The sequence below is a fragment of the Amphibalanus amphitrite genome, unplaced genomic scaffold (genome assembly GCF_019059575.1).
Source record: "Amphibalanus amphitrite isolate SeventyFive unplaced genomic scaffold, NRLGWU_Aamphi_draft 000007F_arrow, whole genome shotgun sequence".
Classification (NCBI taxonomy): Eukaryota; Metazoa; Arthropoda; class Thecostraca; order Balanomorpha; family Balanidae; genus Amphibalanus; species Amphibalanus amphitrite.
In genome coordinates this window covers 1,921,427-1,947,410 of record NW_024881503.1, presented here as the reverse complement: position 1 = coordinate 1,947,410, position 25,984 = coordinate 1,921,427, and the positions used below count along the sequence as shown (strand labels likewise).

Sequence of the window (25,984 nt, the reverse complement as noted above, 5' to 3'; positions counted from 1 at the left end):
TTTTGATTTTTCGAATTTCTGCCGCCGACTGTGATCTTGCCGACTTCCGGCGCTCCCAACGCGCCATTTTTAGAGCTAGGGAAACGAAATACATACCAAACGATAGAGAATTGATCAAGGAACACGATAGTGAAGGTTTCAAGTCGATATCTCCCACCGTTTTGCCGCAATCGCCGCGGAAAGTTGAAAAAAGTCTATTTTTCCGAAAATTTGACCTTTGACCGGTCAAAAGTAGGTCAAATGTTGACCTAGGACCAAAAAATATACCACCAATCGCGAGATCTCGGCGAGAGCAATCCGTTGGTCTTTTCCGCTAAGCTCTACGACGCTCCGTTTTCAAACGCCAAGGGGGGGTCGCACCAACCCCCCCCCCCCTGCATGGGCGAAGGTGGCAGATCGCCGTTTACGGGCGAGGGTTAATATTAGGCAGGTAACTGATTGCGATCATAACGAAATGAAAAAAAAAAAACAATGAAACATCAATCGTCCTGATCAAGTCAAACACAAATCCGGCAGCAATAAGGCTAGTGAAACTTTGGTAAAAACCATGTCAGCGTTTCGTTTCTATTGATTGTATATATTATCGCAGCCGTAAATTCACCAGATGAATGGAATCAATTAAATATCGTTATATCATGTATAATTGTATAGTAGTGGTGTCAATCGGTTACCGAAAAGATATGCTGACCGATTCGGAAATCGGTCGGTCATGCCCCCCCCCCCAAAAAAAAAAAATCGGACACTTTCGGTCACCCTGCCAGTGAAACCATTTTCAAAAAGAGAAAGTATTCCATTTTTGCCTAGTTAAAATGAAATTTATTGGGATGTTAATGATAAAGAGTTGCAAAATTTTCCCCAAAGGCCTGAATTCCCCTACCCTTAGCAATGTAACTTCTACCACAAAATGTATTTTGCAGTAGCTAAGAATTGACTGAACTTGGACTGAAATGCCATTTCCCATTATTTTCCACCAGAATTTACGAAACAATTGAATTTTGTGGCAGAGTAATAGCAAATATGTAGAAGTTCGGTCAAATTTCGGTCAAATTTTGGCTTGGGATGTTATCGATCGGTATTCGGTCGGAAATTTTTCCCAAATTTTGGTTTCGGTCGGTATCGGTCAGACATTTTTTGGAAAATGATACCACTAATGTATCGTATACAGACGGTATATATCATTCGTCATAAGAAATCGTCTACCATTTTCTATAAAAAAAAATGAAATAATTCGGGACAGGGCGCGGACGGCATGCGAGCTGCTATATCTCCCCGAACACGCTAGCACCGTTTCCTTTACAGACTAATAAATCACATCAAACAAAGGGTGCAAATGGCGTGCGCGCGCCTCACAGTCAGTCAGCCAGTGCACTTGTGAAAAGAATAATTTATTGTGCACTAATTGTGTACGACTTGCCGCTAAAGTAAGTTATAATGTTAAATGACGGCCTAGTAGCACTCTAAATATCTGGGTATGCAAATGCTGAGACTTGTCCTTCTGCTGACGGTTACCGTTTCAGCAGATAATTTTTCATAGCAAAAAAAACACACTCGTGCAATTATCACCCCACTGGTGCACTAAGCCCATTAATGCATCCAAAACCATGCGTTACGTACTTTTATCACCGCTGTCGAGTGTCCAGCACCCATAAGCAGAAAGCCTTTGAACGTAGGTAGGTACAAAATGGCTCAAAATAAAACCAAATTTAAGTCAACCAGAATGAATTGTTGAGCAAGACATTGCTTCAACGGCTACCCCAAGCATGTGTCCATCAACTGTTCATATACCTAACTGCACTGTAGCACGTCGCATCGGTATGGTTAGCAATTATTCGACACGAATCCATTTATCAACTTTGCTTTGTTCAATGGTAGACTATTCAAGTCGCAAAACTTTGTCAAGTATGGGCCGATAAATTGGTGCAATTCGGTGGAAGGATGCATGACAAAACGTCTGGTACAAATACACAATGTGTTTCACAATGTCTTTCATTTGTCACAAGGCGCCACTATCGACAAAATACGATTATGCGTAATTGAATGACACAAATAGGAGCAGGGCTAGGACCATTTTGAAAATCTGATTGATTTCGTACCTTTTGGATTCAATTAGTCGGTGACATGATATGACCCAGTGGTATTGGTAGGTGTAGGGGTAGGGGTAGGGGTAGGGATAGGGGTAGGGGTAGTGTTAGGGGTAGTGGTAACTGGTAGGGTTATGGGTAGTGATGGGTAGTGATATGGGTAGTGATGGTAGGGGTAGTGATAGTGGTAGGGGTAGTATTAGGGGTAGTGATCGAGGTACTGTTAGGGGTAGTGGTAGGAGAAGTAGGGGCAGTGGTAGGAGTAGTGGTAGTGGTAGTGGTAGTGGTAGGGGTAGTAGTAGGGGTAGTGGTAGGAGTAGCAGTAGGGGTAGCGGTAGGGGTAGGGTAGTGTTGGGGTAGTGGTAGAAGTATGGCCCAGGCTGATCCATTGTGACAGAAGGTGACCTTTATGACCTGACCCGACCGAAGGTGACCTGACCTGACTCAGTGTTACCGAAAATGAGCCCCTTGACCTGACCTGACCTTACATCACCCAAATTTCACCCAACAAAGTCCTCAGAATAGACCTCAACCCCAAATTTTTACTGTTCACGTTTCCGTACATATTTCTGCTTCTAGGCGACACATCGATATGAATCGAACACTATTCGAAAGCGAATTGGCTGCTGCCGCATTTGCTATACCACGCCGCAAAGCAAGTGGCGGAGCCGCTTGTGGTAGACTTTATCAAAACTTACGATACAAATCCTCCATAACGACATGAATTCAATTTCCTGGTAAGCACAATATTACCCTTAAAATAACAAACTGAGAGCCTCTACGTGCATCAAACAGTCAGTGGTGACACGAACAGTTCACGGTTGTTTATTCAATGCGGTCAATGGTCAAACGGGCGATGAAAGTGCAGGGCGAATTCACAGGACACTTTAATGTGAAAACAATTATCTGCCATGTAAAACCCACTCATCGAGCCCATGTTTGGCAGATTCAAAGGCAACATGAATGCACGCAGTGATAAATGGAGGCAGCGAGTGCTGAAACTCTGCCTTTGAGGTGATTATCACATTTAAATGTTGTACATTACTCAGGTGCTATTTACATACACAACCCCACCTAGCGCAGATTACACGTCGAAGTTTTACATGGTGAGTTAGAGAATAAAGCTATAGTAATTTGTTACCGCTTCAAAATAAATGAATTATTCGAAATAGATAAAATACGGATGATAAAATCTTAGAAAATAGCTATATGAGCGACCGTATTGGCAGTGAATAAAAATCATTCACCCAAAATATTCCGGCCCTCCCTCCTATATACAAACCAAAAGCTTCAGCATATACAAAATCGCCCACCAGCCACCATCGTAAATTGGCGCCACCATTGAGTCCCGCCAGTTGCCTGTCTGGTCGACACAGGAGGCCCTCTAAAAGAAAGAAAAAATGATTCACCCCGCCAGCCTCGCGTTCGCCACCGGGGTAAATAAAGCGAGAGGTGACTGCGACGGCGTTCGACACGGCATTGCGATGGGCGGGAATGAGCACTGGACATTCCAAGCAGCGATAATGACTGATGGATGGTTTCCACACAGCATAGCGACGGGTGGAGTGCACTGCAATCAGTAGCGGTGACGGACGGGGTGGGCGTCCACACAGCTGACTGGCAGACGACCGAGGTGGACCGTCGACACAGTCCACCTCGGTCCATCTCGGTCCACACATCAGTGACGGACGGGGTTGGCGTCCACACAGCTGACTATATAACGCGACCGAGGTGGACTGTCAACACAGCTGACCGGGGAGTTAAGTGGAACGTCCACACAGCTGACGTGAAGAGTGGAGATGCATATCCACACAGGAGCGCTGACGCACGGGAGTAGGGCCGTCGGGCTGGCTACCAGAGGGTCAGATAATATAACGACACTCTCGGTGCAACTGTCCAGTGTTCGCCGCTTGGTTAGTGCGAGACTAGCGGGCTTCACAAACACCTATCACAGCGACAGCAGGCGCCGTATTCGATTCGTAAACACCACTCAACCATCTTTCCTCACCTCGTAAGAACGTCTCTCTCCCATGCAGCTCAACTCTGAAAATGTCCTCCTGTTCGCCCACTGCCGACATGTGACGTCCTCTAACATCCATCTCGATGAGGTCACCCGACGGCTGTATCGGTGACGTCATATCTCTGCGGCGCTGCTGACGTTCCTTTGAGCAGTCTCTGCGCCGGTATGTAGTGGAACACGCCGTTCACCCGACTGCAGATGGTAATCGTCGGCTCTGTGTCGCTGTCGGCGCTGCTGTAGCCGCTGACGTCTCCGTCGTTTTCGACGCAGCCCCCGTCGTTCTCGACGCAGCCTCCGTCGCTACCGTCACTGTCTCCGTCGCTGCAGCTCCGCCAGTGTCGACCGCCGTCGGCCGGCAGCCGCGGCACGTAATCCCAGTCCCTGAAGGAAATAATCATATTTCAATAATGGCTTATAGCAAGAACCAATATCGAAGCGTTTCCAAATTAGCAAGTCTCGCTTAGAGAACGATCGTCAATAAAAAGTTGAGCAATAATGATTCACGCCAGTGGAGAAGAGTTCCAATAATGTTGGTTTATAACATAGAAATGTGAGACTACCCATCTGGCAACTGACCTGAACATGTCGAAGTTCTTCAGCAGTTTCTCGGCCCGCGCCTGCTCCCGGGTCCTCTCCTCCCAGAGCTGAGGTCTCTGGTCGTCCAGTCTGGGGTCATAGCTGTCCCGATGGTCCCACCCGCCGGGGCAGCACGCGGGAGGCGGGGGAGGGGGTTCCATGAGCCGGATGGGACCCTCTCCGCCGGACCGGCTCCGTCGTCTTGGTAGGTGACAACGGTCTAGCTCCACTTCTAATGAACCATGAGAGCGTGACCCAAAGAACACCGTACCAGCAGGCGGTGGTGGTACGCGGACGAACGGTGGCAGCGCCCCTGGCGGCAGGTCCATGAGACCGAGTCTACTCATCAGGGCCGCTAGGTGTCGGGGAGGTGGCGCAGGCGGAGGAGGTAGCGGTGGCGCTGTTGGTGGGGGTGTGTGAAGGAGAGGGGCGGAGGCCGAAGCGGGGATGGGCCGGGAAGGGCGCGACCGAGACACCTGACACCGCGATGAAGCGGACAGACGCTGCTGCGCCATCGAAGGCGGCGTCGGCAGCAGCCCCGGTGCCGGAGGAGGCTGGGTGATGCTCGTTATAGAGTCGCTCCCCGGAGTCCTAACTCCGGCATGCTCCGCCCTCTGTGCGGGCGATGACCTTCCTCTTCCATCAGGTGTGGTCTGCCGGACCGGAGTATGTCTCGGAGCAGTGGTGACCGCCTGGGATGAGGTCGGGGTGCAGCTCGCTCCAGCTGCTGACCGCTCAGAGCCGACAGGTGTGCGGTTACGCGAGCCCCGGGTACCACCGGAGGCTGACTGGCCGCTCGCAGAAGCTGGACGTCCATTCCCAGAGGCCGAACGGCTGCTACTGGAGGTGTACGCAGCCGCAGAACGACCGTTTCCGGACGCAGAACGGGCACTCCCGGAGGCAGAGCGGCCAGCTCCGGGAGCTGAGTGGCCTCCCCCGGAGCCGGAGTGACCTCCGCCGGAGCCGGACTGGCCACGACCGGCGCGGCGGCGTGTGGGCACGGAGCGGGCGCGGGTCTCCTCTGTCATTGCCGAGCTGCGGGTCCGTGGTGACGAGTCGCTGAGCTCCACCTGAGCGTTATCCAGGAACGGCCGGAACCCGTAGTAGCATAACACCCTGCGGAAGATCGAGAAAATGTTCGCTGAGCCTTGACGGAAACCAAAATACACCAGAGCACGCTGAATGGAAGAGAGGTTATTGTCCTAACAAAGACAAAAGACAAAACAGCGCCAAAGGTCAATGGAGAGAAAAAGAGAGATGTAAAAATCAAAGAAAATGAAACAAGCAACGATGATAGTAGGTTAACTTTCCTTTCTCTAAGAATTTCTTCAAAAAGGATCAAACAATCAAAAACGTTACGACAATAAAAAAAGAATAACCCAAAGACAAAGCTCGGCTGCTTGAAATTAACTAGATGCCGGCAGCGCTCGTGCGTTGCCTTGGGCCAGAATTGGAGGATCCATAGCCCAATGACTTCATTAAAAACCGACTTTTGTGTCGCTAGATCGACGTTTCCCGGGATCAGAGGATCCCTCGTCAAAACCGTTATCCGCCCCCCGCACGCGCAGCTTGCACCCCTCGGATATTATCTCGCCGGAATGTCGTGATCAAATGTATTCTTCTTATGACCTGCAAGTTTTGAACCAGTTAGAGCTGCCGTTTACCCTGCAGGCGTGGCAACATACGAAGGGGTGCAATCGGCTTGCACGTGCATAGCTCATGCACCACAGAGTTTAGCTCAACCAAATGTGCATTATTTTGGAGGCCTTGCCTGGGACTACCATGTAACCGATTTTGAGGTTGATAGCTTAAAATTTATTTGAGCCAGAGGACCTCACGTCAAAACGGTTTTCCGACCCCAGCACGTGCAGCCTGCACCCCTCGCAGACGGTGACCCCCCTGGAAACTGGTTCAAGGTGTTACCGATGTGTCCCGCCAGTATGGCTTTGCCCGTGACCTCGGGTTGACCTGAAGCCTTGACAAAAAATTTCGTGTCACCGAAACTTTGAAGCGGAATAGCATGTGCCACGAAGCACCGAGCGAATCGAGGCCAGCACCAAAAGTTTACCTCGCCGGAGACGAATCAAACGGTCCCACTTTCGTCCCGATCGGTCCACCCATTTTGACTCCAGGTCCAAAAAAGCTTGGACAAACTCACTCACATACTCAATCACTGACAAACAGGTTCAGCCGAACTTTTTTCAGCGACCCACCAATGGGAATTTCCGGATGCAAAAGCATGCTATCGCATGCTTTTGATCCTCCAATTCTGTAAAACGAGCTCTCCACTGTTAGTTTCCAGCTCGTTGTGATCGTCCGTCCCTCACTCACAGTTCCTGTAGCTGGTGATCAGAGTCTGCAGATCGGCTGCAGCCCGAGCCGTCCGAGGGACGCTGCTCTATCAGAGGACCACCCATCGCTGGAGATGTGTCGGGCACCGGCATCTGTCGGCAGAGGACGAGTGAAAGTTTCGTGCAAGAGACCAAACTGTCACAGGGTTATAGCCCGGCCGAGAGCACAATGTCGCACCAATATGGAGGTTGTATTGGATAGAGGCCAATGCCATGAAATGAATTATCAGCTCCATAAAGTTATTTACTATACCAACGTAAGCTAATAGGGATCTTCATCATTTTCAAAGTTATGATTCTTTTGAAATGTTAACCAGGCAGAAATAAATAACTATTCAGTAGCAAGCAACAAAGACTCAGTGGTAGGCAAGGCCCCTTACGACCATTACGCTTCCAGTGACATGTTTCCGCATAGGGACCGTGTATATCACACCACGGTGAGATTTACACAATACCGGCCATTTGTGTAAATCACACCCACCCCGGTGTGATATACACAAAATCTACTACGTAGTGTAAATCACACCCGGGTGAGGAATACACAGAGAGGGCAGCTGTGTGTATATCTCACCACGATGTGACGTCATAGCAACGCTGAACGTCCATTGGTCAGAGCAGTGACTCTGCTCGCCCATTGGTCAGATCAGACTAAGCACTACGAATATTCCGGCGGGATTCCGGGCGTCCTCTCTCTCGAAATCACCTGACCGCCTGGCCTAGTGGTGAAGGTGCTTGCACCATGTTACGAATGTCGCGGGTTCGAGTCCCGTCGGTGCGGGCGCTTTTTCCCGCATTTTCGCTTTTCCTTGGTAGCGGTGGGTTCGCTGCCGACCGACAAGTTTAAAAGCACCAATACAATATGGAAAGCGACGTCTGAATGCTCGTGGCGAAGCGGTGCAGTGCCGAAGGCAATGCCTTAGGAGAGATTACAGGCAATGGTAAGTCAAATATTTTTAGGTTAAGTGGTTGTGTATCTGGCTTCAGGCCGAAGGCCTGAAGCCTGATGCACAACCACTTAACCTAAAAATATTTGACTTACCATTGCTTGCAATCTCTTCATGCGAGTACCTTCTTCCTCATCCACGGGTAGGCAAAAATCAGTAGGTCAGGTTAGGTTAGGTTAGGTTAGGTTAGGTTAGGTTAGGTTAGGTTAGGTTAGGTTAGGTTAGGTCAGGTCAGGTCAGGTCAGGTCAGGTCTAAGGTTTGGTTAAGTGTCTTGTTACCGTGCCTATTGTGTAAATCTCACCCAGGTGCTGCGTGGTTTGACACCCAGGTGTGATTTACCCACTACCGAGCACACAGTGTATATCACACCCTGGTGAGATTTACACATTGGCTAGGCCTACTGTGTAAATCACACCCAGGTGCTGCGTGGTTTGACACCCAGGTGTGATTTACACACTAGGAGCACATTGTGTGTATCACACCACGGTGTGATTTACGCATTTGCCGGGCCTACTGTGTAAATCACACCCAGCTGCTGCGTGGTCTGACACCCGGGTGTGATTTACACACTAGGAGCACATTGTGTATATCACACCCCGGTGTGATTTACGCATTGCCGGCCCACTGTGTAAATCACACTCCGCGTGGTGTGATATACACAGGAGTAGTGTATTGTGTAAATCACACCCGGGTGAGGTTTACACTACAGTGCGATGCATTATGTAAATCTCACCGTGGTGTGATATACACGCGTCCTTCCGCATACAGAATTACGAACGAGTAACGACCCACGTTATCAGACACACGCAAGCGGCAAACATTGACTAAAAAGTTGGCTGAACAAATTACACTGCTGACTGCATTGGTCTAAGCCAAGCTATTGCGACAAATGGCAAACTTAAATGAAAAGAAGACTTAACATAAACACAAAGCAATCAAAACAACTCGAGCAATTACCAGTTCAGGAGTTATTTGAGCATCACTGACGGTGTTCCGATAACTACGGACACAGAATAAACTGCATTTTACCTATATCGTACCTAAAAATATTTAGTGGTCTGGTCATTCATTCAATCAGCCCGACCGCCACTGCACCGTTTCAACTTACCGGTCAATACGATTCAAACTTCGAAGGCTTCCAGTTTCCACTGTCTCAGCGACTCAAAATGACCGATCCAGACGACCAAAGATCAAACATTAGTAAAAATGACTAGAAGATGACCGAAGTCCGGTGAAACCCACGTTCGTCGGCCCAGGCGAGCAGAGAGCCAATGTCACTCTCTGATCCAGGTGAGTGCTGTGTCGCCGTTATTTCATTGGCTTAGCTGTATCGACTTCGGCAACCATGAAGCGTGTCGCGTCACCGGTTCATCGGTTCGGAGTCAGGAATTCAAAGGTGACTGGTTACCGAGGGTCGTGCTCTTTGGGAGCCCCGAAGATTCACGTTTAAAATTATCAGTCAACAAGCTCGGTTTTCTTTACTCCTGAAAAAGATGCAAGACTAACAAAGGTCAAAAGCACAGATTGAACGCTGATGCGCTATCCGTTATACTCTGGAATTCCTATTTAGCTTGAACAGAACAGTAAAATTGTACTAAAAGGATTTTACAATTCACGAACATGGGACAGAAGGTACAGCACCATTTGCGAAAAAGCAAACGGGGGAAAATTGTACATTTTAATTCACTATGAGAATTGAATGGTGTGAGACGTTTTTTTTAGCATGATTATGACTATAATGAAATCAGATGGAAAAGTAACCTTTTGCTCATAACTAAAGAAAGCTAAAAACAAATCTAAAATATGTTTTCGGTGCTGGACCTTCTTCAGTGGAATGAAGAACCGAAAATATACAGGGTCTTTCATAATGAATGTTACTTTTGAAAGAGCTATTTCTCAGGACATATATGTTCCTCATGTAATATGTACCATCACATGAAACAGAAACACATTAGCGTTTTTGCACACACAACTTTCATTTTAATGCTCCTCAGGAATTTTCCACTGTATCGCCCTTAATTAAGGCACACGTTTCGGCCCTCTGACGAAGGTGTCGACCCCGCGCCTCACAACGTCTGGGTCCAGGCTTCCAGTAAACCTCTCCACTGTGGTTCACAGTGGATGGCTGCAGGAGGGGTTTGTCTCAGATCTGCCAATGCGACTCCCCAAAGCCAGTAGTCCAGAGGGGAGAGGTCAGGACTCCGTAGTGGCCATGGTCGCTCGGTGAGGCGGCTGATAACGCGCTCTTCGAAATTCTCGATCAGCCACTGGCGCAACAGCTGCCATGGTGTGCACTGTGGCACCATCCTGCCGGAACCAAGGCCGTCTCTTTGAGCCTTGTCCCTGACCTGAGGCAGAAGCATTCCTTGAGCAGCCTGAGGTAAGCCACCCCGTTCAGTGTTGACCCAGGGGAGAGCCAATGGATGAAGACTTGTCCGTCGACCGTAATCCGTAATGCGTTTTAGTGGTGTCGACATACTCTGCTTTTCCGTGAAGGAAAATTGGCGTTGTGAATTTTTTTATTTTTTGGGACAAAACCCTAATCAATTTGCAACAATACGCATATAAAATTCACGCGGAAGTGATAAATTAAGAGCTCCTAACTAAATGTTCAAAAGTAACATTCATTATAAAAGACCCTGTATTTTGGATTTGTTTTTAGCTTACTTAAGTTATGAGCAAAAGTTTACTATTCCATCTGATTTCCATCACTATGAGAAGGTTGCTAGGTCAAGGGTCAACAAGCTTGACTGACATTGCTTTGAAGAATTGCTTTAAATACCGTGGTGTCAATATTACATTGCTCCAAATAAGAGTGAAAAGTATCTAACTCATTACTCAGTCAATGGAAAATGACCACTGGCACACACACTTTCACTTTTTGCTTGCGGCTGCACGCTAACGTCTGAAGACATACTGTCGATCAGCAACAGCTTATCATAGAGTAGAAAACGTCACAATATCTGCATTATTAGCAGTCTTTACATCCAGCCCCATCCGATGCCCCTGTCAGCAGAATCTTACCACCACGGGCCGGACTCATGCAGACCCGCCTCCAACGCGTCACAGACCGGCCGACCGCCCTCTGACGGCGACGCCGCTCGCCGGGCCGCGCGACCCGCAACAGGTCACCGCCGCGGGCGAGACGGCCCGGCAGCTCATTGGTCGGCCGCTAGAGGTGCCAGATTATCATCACTTGGTTCCTCAACTCCGAATGACTCGTTTTCAGTAAACAGGGTCCACCGCGCCAAGCTGACATTAGCACGAGTGGCACGCATTGGCATGACTCTAGCCGTTGAATTATGGGTAAACTCGTCGTGAGTGCGTGTCATGGCAGGTCGATAATTTTTAAAGGGTCAAAATTTTGTTCACGACAAAAGTTCGAGACCAAGTCGTGAACTAAGCGAAAACTGTTCGTGAAGTCGTCGTAAACTCGTCGGGTCAATGCGACAGAATGCGTGCCAGTGAGTGCAATGCGCGCCATGCGACAACTGTCACGAACAACCACGAATAGGTCACGGACACCTCACGTCGAATTCACGAGTATCTCACGACATTTTCACGAAATGATAAGGATCGCAACGTGGCCGTGCCTTCCCACTGACACCGTCTCGCGTACTTGACGCATTGGCATTGATGGCATGAATACTCGTAGTTCACGACCAGTTTACGTAGGTACGGTACGAATAGTGTGTGCAATTACATGGCACGAGCTGTTCACGACAATTTCACGGATAGTTCACGGTTACTGTCTGACAGTAGCCTTATTTCACGTTGCGTGCCAGAGTCTTCATGAAAAGCGCAATGGACAAACTTGTGCAAACATGCGAAAGTGCGATAATTATGCGCAAACTATGCCAAACTATGCGTGAAATCATCGAACCACTTCGTGCAATGTGGACACGGGTGCGTGCTCATTCGTGAACTACTCGTGAAATCGCCGCAAACTCGTCGTGAACTATACGTGAGCTAGTCGTTAATGGCGCGGGAGCCGCCCCACCCCCAATTCGTCACCCAAATTGAATGTATAGCGAAAATAGCTGCATACCGAAAACGATCAAATCATCTCAGTCGGTGACACACCAGGGAAATAAGCTAAAATTAGAGCGCTCTATTTATTGCTCCCGCTACTTCACCGTCTCCCATAGGGTCCTGTGTTGAGCTGGTGTCGAGGCTCTAAAAATGACGCCGATTTTTGCACCCTTCTCACGAAAACCGCTCGGACCGCCTGGAAACTAATTGTTCCGCTCTAAAAATTTCATGATCGACGGGAAAATGAATGAGGAAAAGATTGGTCCTGAAATAATTCTGAACTCCCTGTAGAACATATCGAAATATGGCTGCAAACTAGGAGCATGTCAAAATCGACAAAACGATACAAATAAACTTACCGGGATTTTTTATTTTCCATGCATCTGTGTATGAAATCAGTCGGTTTTTCGGAAAGATAATCTTCTGTTTAATAAATAATTCCACAATTGCAATCGAGAAAAAAAACATTTCTGCTGTGACGGCAGTTTTGGCATTGTGCCAGTAGTGTGGCGTGCGCGGTGCTGCGTGGTCGTCGGGACGGAGTTGTGAGTATTTTCGGTGTTTTAAATGGTTGATGGCCATTTGAACCAGCTTTATATTATTTCCTACAAATTTTTGCATCAAATTATTGCTTTGAAAGACCATTGAAACCCCTTATCTCTTCATGAAACACGATCATATTTATCGTCGACGAAAATGGCGCGGGACCCCATGTGCGTTCCGATCGAAATAAATCGTAAATTAAATAATATTCGATGATAAGTATCATATTCTAGTGACACATTTTCATAAAATAAGGCATAAACTTTGCAAGGAAGTCAACATTGGATGATTGGATTCTTATTTTGCTCACATATCCTTGTGTAGTCAAATGGCTCAATTGTTAGATAAATGTAAGCATATGTTTTGGCTTGATGTTTGCTGTGAAACCACCCAGCCACTTGCTGGTTGAGTGTTTTTTGATAATAACCTGATAATCATTTCTCCTTTTCCTTAAAAGAAACTAAAATTCTTTTCAAAGTAATCCATTTTTAGGAAAGGCGGCTTGCTCATTGACATTTCATGTTCTTGTTTTGTTATTGCTGGCAGTATTTTGATACAATAATGCAATATGAATTTTTTGCAATAATAAAACCTAAGACAAACCTAGTTAATGCGTCAATCAAACACCCAACAGAAAGATTGTGAGTCCTTGTGACGTGAAGTAGAACATTCTATGAATGTGTTATATAGAATATGCCAAATTTTAAATTAATTATACTGATAGCTGAGCATGTGAATTATGCCACAATATAATTTCATTTTCTGGTTTTGAAATAGCGGGCAGTATTTTACTTCAACAAATGTAATATACATGGAATACATGTTGTTATGTTATGTTAAAAGTTTAATAACAGCAAACAGAAGGGGCTGTTTCAGCAGATAATGTTTGTACCTTATGCATTACCTTTCTTTTCTGCAGGACCATGCTTCCGCTGGGTGGTCGACATTTGCCTCCTGAAGAAGTTGAGCAACATGAAGACCACCAGATGAGGTGTCTGCAGTTCATGTGGAACTCTGCAGACTACAAGTGTTATGCCAACCACAACCACAACCAAAGTGCTGTGATCATGGAGGCATGAACCTCATGACAACACTTCAGATTTGCAGTTGTACCAAAGTGTGATTCAAACCACCTGTGGCATCTCACTCAATGTGTGAACAGAGTGATCATTGTGCAGTGTTCAGCTGCAACTAAGACATTAATTAGTGACTTGTTTTGCAATTAGCCACCAAAAGCATTTTTGGGCTGGCTGCTGTAATTTGTTGTGCACTGCGCAATAGTGGTAGTGTTTTGTCACTTGTCAAGTTGTCAGTTGTGCATGTTGCATGTTTCTCTCCCCTCGGCCCTCATTATCAGTTAAGTGGTGAATTGGCATCACTCAGTCTCCCCAGATCTCCATTGACTGTCTGTCAACCACCTAACTTGAGATGGTATTTGCTAATAGTGTCAGAAAAGAAGTGATTGTAGACATTTTTAGGAATATGAGCTCCGTTTCATGCGTGTTGCGGTGGTCATTTTGTCACTTGTCCCATAGTGTAATAAATGGAAACTGTTGTTCCCTTTTCAAGGTACTCGCGGATGCAGAAAGCGTTGGGCCTAATTATTAAACGCACCCTTCTATCAGCGACGCACGAAATCGACAAATATCATCCTTTTTAGAGCAGGAGGAAACGAAAACTTGTGAACATAGCTGTACCTACAACAGTGCATAAGGAATTTGAATTCTGGGAGTTTTTGAAATTCGGAGAAACTCAAGTTGTCGACAGGTATGCCCCCTTGTACGTCAAAGACCGCCTAAAAAACAAACGTCTACAAATGAAGGCAGTATTCGTATGTTCGTTGTAATTGCAGCAGCCTAGCAACATGCATTGCGGTCCGATGGCGAATTACACTCGTGCAAAAAAAACTATGCCGGTAACTGCCAACGTACTTAGGTCGTAGGTGAGGAGAGGAAGGGTTATGTCAAATGTCAACATCAAAGAAATGGCTTCATCTGAGCTGTGCCTATTGTACATAATTCAACCAATCTATGCATTTCGTTTCTTGCTAGCTACTCATGCTTTCACTCCTGCTTCAGAGTAATCATCCCATATTGTACGTCTTAAGATATTGATTTCTATGGCAGTTCGCAATTGCTAGCCACGTCTCACCTCAGTTTGGTGGCCCCGCATCGGCCCACTCGGCCGCTCTAAAATTGACTTACGGAGGAGGATGGTGGCTTTTATTTTAGCTTCTCCGCTGACTGCGGGGAGCGCCGTCGCCGCGGTAGGAGCAATAATTAGCTTAAGTTTGGGACTAATTTCCACGCTTAATTAACATTTTAATGTTATTTTAATTAATTCATGTTAATCTTTGACGCATTCTCTTTCTATTGATACCATCCACCGGCCTGAGAAGTACTGCCTTGCTGCGTAAGGGCCGATAAAAGATCACGCTTTTAGGGGTATCTCTTCAACATGGGGCAGGAGCAATAAATAGAGCACTCTAATTTTAGCTTATTTCCCTGGTATGTCACCAACTGATCTGGACTGGAAGTCGTCTCGCTGTGTCAGGATGTTATTTACATCATCAACATCAGCAGCCCTCTCTTCCTCTCCCTCCCTCCCTCCCTCACTCCCTCCCTCCCTCTCTCTCTCTCTCTCTTTCTCTCTCTCTCTCTCTCTCTCTCTCTCTCTCTCTCTCTCTCTCTCTCTTTCCCTTCTTCTCTCTCTCTTTTTCGCTCTCTCCCCCTGCCTCACCCTCTCTCCGTCTCTCACTCACACTCGCTGCGCCAAATGACTAATCCGTCCTTACGCGCTGTTCCTTCCGTTGTCCTGCAGCTATGGAGACGGAAGCACCACCGACCGACCGACCACCCTCGCCGACCCCCGAGGGCTCACGGGCGCTCACTCGATGGGCAGACAGACGAGCTGACAACGGCCGACGGCTGTCCCGGCCGGCCGCGCCCCAACTCCACCACATGAGGTGAGGCTCTGCCGCCCGATTTCACTGCACTTATACCAGTGTCATCGGGGTAGTGTCACTGGTAGTGTCATCGGTAGTGTCACTTATAAGTGTCACTACACTTCATAACGACATCACACATAAGTGAATGTGTTTAACGTGTATATGACCGAAAGCCCGACTCTTCATAGTAAATAACTGTTGTAATTACTGACGGGCCGTTTTATTCCCTGATGATTGACACGTAATAGCCACTTTGCTGTGGAGTGTAGGCTGCAGTAATTACAAAAACATACATATGGACGCGAATTATAGTGGCTCTTAGGAAGCATGTAAACGCATATGCATGGGTATAATTTTACCGTGTTTTATCTTTATCGAATGAGACAATAAATGTTTTATTTCTTTGTTTCATTAAAGGTAGTGTGCCAGCTTTCCTGGACCGTATGGAGTTAATGGCCCAGATAAGGAGAACCGGATTTTTAGAACTTATCCATACCTTCAAAACTCATGGAAACGTCTTAAATTCTTCAAATTTTGAGTACCCCAGTGCGAAATTCGCCCCGACGGGTTGTCGGTCGTACCCCAACCACATTTCACACCACTATGAACAATAAATGCACACACTGAAATCGCTATTACCGATATGCTCATCCAATCAAGTTTCGATAAACCCGTTCATCATCATCTCCTGCGGTTTCGAACACGCCTGTTAGGTGGTGCGGTAGACCGCGCCCAAAGCCAGGGCCCCGGTAACGTGAGGTAGCCGAGTCGGGGCAGCGTGCGCTGACCCAAGCCGGGGCCGCGCGTCCTCCCGGTGTCATGTGATAGCCCGGGGCTGCCCGCGGGGATGCGGTAGACCGCGCCCAAAGCTGCGGCCCCGGCTTGGGTCAGCGCACGCTGCCCCGACTCGGCTACCTCACGTTACCGGGGCCCTGGCTTTGGGCGCGGCTTCTGCTCATACTTTGTGGTGCGGTGGTGGTGCGTCGGGCTGCGCGCTCTGACTTCGGCCAAGAAAAATGCGTCAGCTGATCATTGTCATTTCTGCCACTTGCGTGTGGTGAAATGGGGTCATAACTTATGAGACGGCTTTTTCATATCAATTATTTTACATAAAATCATATTTCAAACCATAAATAATGTTCGACAGCCAAATAAAAGAAACAATACCAATACAGGCTTACAGTTTAAGGCTCGACAGTCGACATTGTGTTGTCTACGATTAGACAGCTGATAACTCATTCCCGCACGTCGTAATTCTATAATGACCTTTGCTTATTGTCACATGTGCGCCGCATTCGCGATTGTTGCCGACGCCTGTTTGCAGGTCAGCCCACTACAGTTGTTATACATATCGAAAAACCGATAAACTTTTAGGCGAAAAAGGCACTATTCCAGGCCCATTTTTGATTTTTTTTGCGATATTAGGTAAAAACAGAAGCTTCTTATCCTAGGAAAAATAAAATGGGAAATCTTTCAAAGGTGGCACACTACCTTTAATATCCAGACACAAACACCGAAGAAATTCATAATGTTCCAAGAAATGATCCGCCTCTATTCGGCGGATATGATCCATGAATAGTAGCCGTTTTCACGGCGGCCATCTGGTACACATTTGGTGCACATCTGGTACAGATTAGGTGCAGATTTGGTCAAATCAGGTTCAATGTGTCTCTTAGCAGCTATCAGCTAGGGTTGCGCTAATTGCTTATATGCCTGCTTTGTCATATTATCAGAGAGCATCATCGATTAAAACACTGAAATATATTCATAAAATAAAGATATTTGCTGTAAAAGAAATTAGGTGCAGATTTGGTCAAATCAGGTGCATTCGCCGGATAGCCCGTCGTGAAAACGGCTAGTGTCTGGAGATATTGGTACATACATACGGACGTATTTTACCTAAAAACGTCCATTTATCAAACGCTACGTATAACTAACCACCGTTTAGGCATACGTCTGTGCTTTCAGCATCGCCTTCTACGACGTAGACTTGGATAAAAAGCATTCTATTTTTTATACGATGCTGGCTTGTTTTCAGGGCATTGTTCATACCATCTGAACACCAGCAGTCCAGCACTGTCTGAAGAGTCAAACTTGTTTTGGAGGAAGGCCTCCTCATGAGTTCCGAGGTATGTAGTTTGACGGGATAAAAACCTAGTAAAACTTCGACCTATATAACGACTTACAAAATTCAACTTTAGAATTCCTTATCTCAATGAAGCTGAGCAAAGTACTCACTGTTTGTTTCTCATTTATTTTCTACGAAATAATCAAAATAGCGTTTGCTTCATATTGATAAAAAAACGTTCTTGCGAAAAAGGTTCAGCAAACTAATAATGTACCTATTCAGTGTTTAACAATAGTTGCAACGCTCTGTCCAAGCCTCAATGGCGCACCCTCGTAATGTTATGTGTCGTCTGTCGTTGTTGTGTGTTATTCTATTCTGCTTTCGGTTTTGCAGGACCATCATCCAGTGGCGCTACACACGCGCCTGCTGCGCCTTCTTCTCAGCCATGGAGGCATGTTCATCCTCGTCTCCTTCGTGGCCGCATTCGGTACGACATCGTTATCCTGACGAGCGCTCCAGGGCCTACAATCTGGGAAACACTCGGCATTATCCCACGGAATGTCCACGGCTGTCCCAATTTACAAAGTGCTTGTAGCGCCCTACAGAGCTTTCATCAACTCCATTCCACTGAACTGATTCGAGAGTGTTAAAAAGGGCTAAGGTGGTTGAATTACCACCGCATCGCTTAGTCAAATGAAAAGCCACATTCTGTTTCATGAAACAGATTAAAACTCTTTTCGCGCTATTTGTTGAGCTAACGTGCTCTTGATTTGGATCTTAGATCTACTTCAAACGAAACTTTAAAAAATATGAACTTAACTGGTATGAGGGTAGCCATACAAAATGCTGTACATTTCGCATATTTGTCGAGGGACGCATCAAATTTACCCGCGCCAGGACGGGAGGGAGTGTTTAGACAACGCTCTTGTGGTTTTCCGCACATAGTTAATGAACGATAGCACGAAGCACCGCCATTTTTACGATAACTTTGTATGCATCTTTTCTACACGCGTTATGAAAAGTTGAAACCCAGTTCACCTAACGTCGGGTCACCTGGTTACGTCAAGTGACCTTACCTCGGAAAAAGTTATACCCAACGGTTGCCATGGCTTCACCGACTAAACAATCATTTTGAAAGTTTTCAGCAAGGGATAAGCGTAACATCAAGTATAAGGCATTCGTCTTAGAATTAAACAGTAAGCATGATACATTGAATCAGGAAATTGTACCCCGACTCTTTTTTATAGCCATTTTCCCTGAGGTCATCTCAGTTCATGAATGATCTCCAGCATATTGTGCTTGCAATTGCTCTTGATAGACATGTCAGAGCTATGAAAACACCTGGGATCTGTCTAGCTCAACGATACGTATCGACTAATATGCAACATAACTTAACTGGTCAGGTCATGACCTTAACCCTCTGTCAATTTTTTTTTCAAAATGACCTTTTAAGGTCATATTATAGCTCATTCGACGTGGCTAAACGAGAGGAACATGATGCCGGTAAAATAAATGCTGTGCAAATTTCGAGTCAAAAGTTATTGCAGAAAAGAGCGCAAAAAATCGATTTTGCCAGCTGTGCTCTCCGGAGGCTAAGCCGTTCGCCTCAGGTCAGATCTGAGAACATAAATCAGAAAGGCCTTTAACCTGTGCCGTGCTGGGGGCTGTTTACGCCCCCCCCCCCCCCAGGTCTTTTGCGCATATCTCATTTGTGCACACCTTGCGATGCTTCTTTTCTGCTCATGTTGCAAAATTTCGGACCCGGGTCATTTAATGTCAGGTCACCAGATCACGTCTTTGACCCCTTACCTTGGAAAAAGTTCCAATGTTTTTCATGGCCAAACAGACTAAACGATCGCTTTGAAACTTTCAGCGATTGTTAAGAGTGACAGTATGCATAAAATGTTTTTCTCGGAATTTTGATATCGGTGACCCAAGGTCAGGTCGATTTTGCGAGCTCTCCATTATCTTGAAATTTTGCCTTTATTACCTGACCTTGGCGTGACTGTCACCAGAAGGTAACCTAAACTGGCGCCAATGGTCACTCGCCTTACACACATCATTGAATTTGAAATGTAAGACTGACCATATAGCATGCATCACACGACGCTATTTTGGTTGGAATCATATTGTGACCCTTAGTGTCCTGACCTCTGTGACCAAACCTGGTGTCGGTGACCTCATTTTGCATAATGCGTATTAGACAAACACTAATCCGTCAATTGTTTTCGAAAACATGCCTTTTACTCGATGTTATAACACATACGCCCCCTCCCGGTGGTGCAGGCCCGACAATAGCCCTACGGGGCGCGGGGTAAGTCAGCTCTTGCAAAAGCATGCCACCGCTTGTGTTTTTCAGGTGCGTGGACTTTCATTCTCCTGGAGCAGCCTTACGAAGATGAGACCTTTCTGGTAAAGAGTTTAAAAATCAAGGATCTCGAGGACAGCGAAAACTACTTCATTAGCTTCTGCTGGCACCTGGGCGGGCAGAATATTTCAGACAAAAAATGGAACCGAACGGTAAGTATTTGCATCACTGGCTGGGCTAGGGGTGTCTCCAGCCTGGTATGCAAGTACGACTACATTCTAGGGCGAAATCCAATATAATAGCTCGATTTCGAGTGCTTTGCTTGCAGGGATTCATTCGGTTAGAATACCGGTACCTATAAGTTCAATCGTCAAGATCGTCCAAGTTCATCGTGCAATGATTGAGGGCCTTGTGGGTAAAAATAAGCAATCGTATTGGTATCTTCAGTTCGTCTCACCTGGGCTCATTCCGTAGTACACATTGCCCGGGTTTCGTTCGACTGAAGGACGCTACTGGTAGCCACCTTTAGCAAGCTTTAATCGCTAGCCTCGTAACGACGTGTGCTTAAGATGCGGATAAGGACCGGACCAGCCGTGCAGAACAAAGCATGTTTCTATGTCAAATATCTAATGGCCTGCCCCGGAGCTGACATGGCCTTGACCTGGTGTCCTTTTCTTTGTTACACAATGTTCAAAGTTGATTGCAAAAGGGCATTACAGCTTCCACTGCAGATCAATTTAAAACAGTAGGAAACATGACATTGCTCGTGGTAGTGAACATGACGGGGACGACAGAACACGTACCTACTGATTGCCTCCCTGTCGGCAGCGATTTATGTCGCCGGCTCACGGAAGCTGCTACTTTAATTGCACGATTCCATTTGACCTGAGTAGTCAGTTCCTGACCTGAGTACAGTGTGCATTTTGCAGAGGACAAAGTTGGTCGGCGGTGGGCATTCATTATTCATGGTGTTGACTGTACGCTTCCCAGCTACCGGATACGCTCAATGCGAGCTGTACACTTCATTGCAGCTCTGCGCATGGACCCTGCTGTGCAATTGAAACGATTTATTGCCTTTTACATAAAAGACTAACATAAAGGTTCGCTCTTCATGCATACGCATAAGAACCGGGGGAAATAATGGGAAAGAAAGAATTGATCTGTGCGGGCGGGTGTGTTATTATTCTTTTTCCTGAGCGAGGGAAAAATGAAATACTTAACCACTAACATATGATTTGAATTAGTTAGCGCATGATCTCGTAAGTCATTTGGTTCATTTCATTGTGTTTTGCTTCGAATGAAAAATATACATAGGTAAGAAGGTAAATTGAATGCAGCATTTTCAAACTTATTTTCATGACTTTAAAGTTGTTTTTGTACTATTATTTCGTTTGAAGCTTAGTTGACCTGGCGATTTTATCTCGCACGTCTAATTCTTCTCGGTTTCACTCTACTTTTTTTAAAAACTGGATAACTGCAAAATAATATCAATTCGCTGACCTGTGGCTGGCATCAGGCACCCAGCCCCGTGGCAATAACATTGCACAGTGACCAAAAGGAATTGTGATTAAATGTCCAGCTCTGAAGGGCTAAGCAGAATGAAATTGTGTTGTGCTCGCAAAAGCCAACGCTTTGCAACCAATGTCAAGTGATAAATGTTGATATGCCTCCAAATGATAAATGAGCCCCTGGCAGTTTGCAACGACTCTACTGAATGTGCACGTCTCCTGCAAACCACCGTCGCCAGGCTACAAACCGTGGGCGCAGAAATACATTAAATTGAAGTGCAAGCTATCCGGCCGAATGTCTTTTCCATACCCGCGAAAGCATTAACTCAACTTAAAGACAGCTTGAAATGGCTATTTTAGTCAGTATGAGTGCGATGGTTACGATGCACCTGTACAGGTATGAACTCTCCATGAGCCATGAGGCATATTCATATGAACCCTCCTCTACGCATATGAAGGGCATTTCGAAATTGCAAATGAGTAGTCGCCTTACGTTTTGCTTATTGTTGCATCACTTCATGCGCCGGAAAATGATTGTAGAGTATATAACCAGTATAACGCCTTTTGGGGCGACTAACGGAGCGAGCGAGAGGGTGAGCCTTGCACGTGCGAAATTTCGACGAGGTACCTCCAGCTGACTTGTGCACGGCACCCTACTAACCGGTCTCTAGCGATGTGCCAAATTTGAGCACAATCGGCCCAGCCGTTCTCGAGATCTGGAAGCGGCACCCTACACGTGCGCACGTGCAAAATGGGTCCCAACTGAGTTTTGCACGGCACCCTACTAACCGGTCCCTAACCATGTGCCAAATTTGAGCGCCATCGGTCCAGCCGTTCTCGAGATCTGGAATCGACCCCTGCACGTGCGCACGTGCAGCAGCACCCCAATTCTGGCACATGGATATGCATTGCCTAGTGGGTGCCTACCTACATGCCAACTTTCAGCGCAATCGGCCAAGTAGTTACCGAGATATTGCAACAATTACAAAACTGACACCTCTTCGTTTTGCACGTGGCACGTGCATAAGGGGTCACCCACATGCATCGGCAATAGCCCAATACTTGGTAGAAGGAATGAAGCTACCCTACAAAAATTACCGCATGCAAATCGGTCAAGTGGTTGCTGAGATATAAGCGTCGCAGAATCGTGACCACGGCCGGCCGGCCGCCGCTCATACTCAGAAATTTCCGTTAATCTAAGGAAAGACTACGCTCGCTTCGCTCGCTCCGTAAAAACTTAACAAATTATCCTGCCTATTCCCAAGCCCGTTTTTCGAGTACACCTATCCACCGCCGCTTCTGGCAGGTCCGGGAGCAGCTGAAGCTGCTGCAGGCGTTCACCCTGGACCTGGCGCACAATCACGGCTACGACGGCACCAAGGGCGACTGGTCCTACAGCTGGAACTTCCCCAACGCGCTGCTCTTCACCGTCACCATCATGACCACCATAGGCTACGGCCACATCTCGCCAAAGACAAACGGCGGCCAGCTGTTCACCATCCTGTTCGCCATGATCGGCACGCCGCTGCTGCTCGTCTTTCTGGCCAACATCGGCGACGGCATGGCCAGGGTCTTCACGTTCACGTATAGGTGGGTAGGCGTTGGGCGGCGAACGCGCGGTTCCGTTAACGTAGCTAATATGCGCATGTCTGGGAAACGGCCGTCGTGAGACGGCCTCACTCCCGGGAGTGAGACGTCGACTGTCGATATTGCGATTGAGTGTCTTTTTACTAACGACTCTATCTAAGCAAGCGTTTTGCCCTTGTGTATGTATGCATGCATGTATGACAGGCCCACTGCGCCGTCCGCAGCCGCCTCTGCTGCCGCTGGTGCCGCACCACGCGCTACAAAGAGGAGCGAAAGCCCGGCAAGCGAGCCAAACGGGTCTCCGAGGATGAAGTCGGCAAGGAGGAGTACATGCCGACTGACGAGGTCAACGTGCCCATCACCATCAACCTGATGATCATAGCGATGTACCTGGGCATGGGTGCGCTCATCTTCTCCGAGTGGGAGCAGTGGGACATGATGGCCTCCTACTACTTCAGCTTCGTCACCCTCTCCACCATCGGGTTCGGCGACATGGTGCCCGGAAACAGGTGAGGGACGTGTCAGGGGCTCTGTGTTGTATTTGTGACAGTGATCGGTCGTTGATAGTTTTGCTGGTTCGACCGCTAGACCTAGTCCAGAGCCCTTGATTTAGATATGCCTACTATGTAATAATTGCGAGTTGTGCTTTTTTATTAAAGTGCAAAGAATGGCATGTAAATGTGTGTCTTGTTTCAGCTTCCTGGATAGGACGGCCAAGACCAGCTTTACTAAGGCGTTCAAAATGGGCACTACAATCGGCTACTGCATGATTGGTAAGTGCAGCCATTACAGCCGTGACCACTAGCTTTATCATCAAATCTGTATGGAGCATGCCATCAGCTAAATTAAACGGTGCATGCTATAGCTTCATTTACTGCAACACCTCATGCATTATGTCGAAGGGTCATAACAAAATAATTAGCTTCTGCACAGTGCCAGTTGGTATCAGGGTTGTGCTCGACTCAAAAAAATTTGCCGACTCGACTCATCATTCAACTTCAGAAAGCCCTGACTCAACTCTGACTCAAACAAGGAGCTGATTTTTTCCCTTGACTCGACTCATGACTCAAGCGGCTCAATGAAAATATGAGTTGACTCAAACTTGACTGAATTTTTTGCTGAGTCAAGTGTGTTGACTCAAAATTGACTCAGCTAAAAAAGTTGTTGAACGGGGGGGGGGGTGAAAAAAATCCGGCAGCAGGGCCAGGCCTAAGTTGTTAAGCGGGGGGAGAATGAAAAGCTTGTATAGATTGTTTCTAGAAAGATGAGTCAGCTAACTCATGTTTCTAAATGTTTTTGACTCAACTCAATGTCAAAAGTTTTTTTACTGACTCAACTCTGACTCAACTCAACATCTTAATATTTTTGTCTGACTCAACTCTGACTCAACTCAACAGCTCAACATTTTATCCGACTCGACTCAAACCTGACTCATCTGAGTCAGAGTTGAGTCAAATCTCTGACTTGACTCATGAGTCAAGCACAACCCTGGTTGGTATAAGTGAGCTTACTGCCGCTTCCCGCGGCTCACTGGACGTTGACGTTCACTCGATCACTCCATTCTGTCCGCAGGTATGGCGCTGATCAGCATGTGTATCCAGATGATGCAGGAGCAGATCGTGGCCAAGGTGCGCTGGACCGGCCAGGAGCTCGGCCTGATACACGACAGCAGCCACCCGCGACTGCGACTGCGGCGAACACGCCGCGGCGCCGCGCCAGAGACGACTCACAGGGAGAGCAGCTATGGCGTGTCCTCGGCCCGCGAGCAGCGCAGACTCAGGCAGGAGGAGACTGTGAAACGGCGTCTGTATCAGCAGCAGCAGCAGGAACAGCAGCAGCGGGCGGAGGAGAGCGAACAGCGGCGGCAAGCCGCACGACGCTCAGATAGTGAAGAGGATTTGTTTAATCTTGCCTAAAAGACGTCGGTTTTTCTATTGCCTACAAAGCCGAGATTTTAATGCAAGAAATAGTGTAAAAGCACAATGGCAGAGTCAATTCTCATCAAACTTGCCTTATTACGTAGGTCATTTAACAAGTTTTAAAGGCTTAAAATAGTACTGCAACCCTTTACCGTCGACAAGATGCTGTTTTATTTATCACGTCTACATGGAACACGAACCACGCTCGAAACGGACCAGACCCTGATCAGCGGCATAATTTTCCTCCGTATCACTTGTTGACAATGTACATATATGGTCACGGGATGTCAAATGACATTTTAGCTATGTTAGCGTAACCAGCGCCACCGCTGGCGTCCTTGACCCAGTCCAGGTCAAGGTCACCAGCGGCTCAGCTGTCGTTGAAGCGCGCTGCTCGGCCCGCAGTTTTCTGTCAGTCTGGGGCCAAATGTACACGTGCCGATCGGTACCGTTGGTCATCCCTCCCCGACCGACCCTCCCCCTCTCTCCCCTCCTTCCCTCTCTCCCCTCCGTCGGTCGGGTCGTGGGGTCAGCGGTGCCAGCTGTGGGTCGACAGAGTGCTTCAACGGTGTGTCCCGTGACGCAGCGACGGACGCCTGTGCTCGGTGATATATAACAGGCTCCCGCCGCTGCCATAGTGTTTTATGCATCATTTTCAGTCAGGAGCAATACATGCAACGCCAGCAATACGGTCGACTGTTGAATGAGTAGCAACTGAGAATCTAAAAACGAAAGTTGCGACTAAGACTAAGAATAATTACCAACTGCAACTGCGCGCTCTGCAGTCGTTTTTTAATTACATCAACTCTTCAAAATCAATAGAATACCTACGCCTCCTCCCTCTCAAGAAAAAGACGTCCGTGCTTACTGAACGACATTACTCGTATATGACGAACAGACATTGCATGCGGATTGCGGAATGAGGCATGATGCTTCGAAAAGCTGTCGCTGATTGCAGTGAAGCTTCGTCATAACCTACCACAATTATGCATTTGTTTGACCTAATTAATTAATTAATTGCAAACCGAGCTAAAAGCGCATCAACACAGGACCAAAAACTCGGCAAAGACGTTATCGATGCATTTTCAACAAACTCGTT

The 25,984-nt window shown here is 47.1% G+C and overlaps 2 protein-coding genes across 3 annotated transcripts; one reads left to right on the top strand and one right to left on the bottom strand.

Moving 5' to 3' along the window:
- Positions 1 to 2,883: 2,883 nt before the first annotated feature.
- LOC122379091 (WAS/WASL-interacting protein family member 1-like) lies at positions 2,884 to 11,188 on the bottom strand. Of its 2 annotated transcripts, none has more exons than XM_043361022.1 (5): positions 10,998 to 11,188; positions 9,082 to 9,457; positions 7,009 to 7,121; positions 4,678 to 5,793; positions 2,884 to 4,482 (listed from the first exon to the last, which is right to left on the bottom strand). In XM_043361022.1, exons 3-5 carry the CDS (start codon positions 7,119 to 7,121, stop codon positions 4,191 to 4,193), a joined length of 1,521 nt encoding a protein of 506 aa, XP_043216957.1. In that variant the 5' UTR covers positions 9,082 to 9,457; positions 10,998 to 11,188; the 3' UTR covers positions 2,884 to 4,190. The 2 variants fall into 2 exon arrangements, with proteins under 2 accessions (XP_043216957.1, XP_043216963.1); XM_043361028.1 differs by having other exon boundaries at positions 9,082 to 9,474; positions 10,998 to 11,072.
- Positions 11,189 to 15,373: 4,185 nt separating this feature from the next.
- Positions 15,374 to 25,576, top strand: LOC122379087 (TWiK family of potassium channels protein 7-like). The gene is made up of 8 exons (XM_043361021.1): positions 15,374 to 15,513; positions 17,534 to 17,624; positions 17,957 to 18,050; positions 19,923 to 20,083; positions 22,686 to 22,969; positions 23,191 to 23,475; positions 23,663 to 23,739; positions 24,539 to 25,576. The coding sequence occupies exons 2-8, from the start codon at positions 17,613 to 17,615 to the stop codon at positions 24,880 to 24,882; spliced, it is 1,257 nt and encodes a 418-aa protein (XP_043216956.1). The 5' UTR covers positions 15,374 to 15,513; positions 17,534 to 17,612; the 3' UTR covers positions 24,883 to 25,576.
- Positions 25,577 to 25,984: the final 408 nt, after the last annotated feature.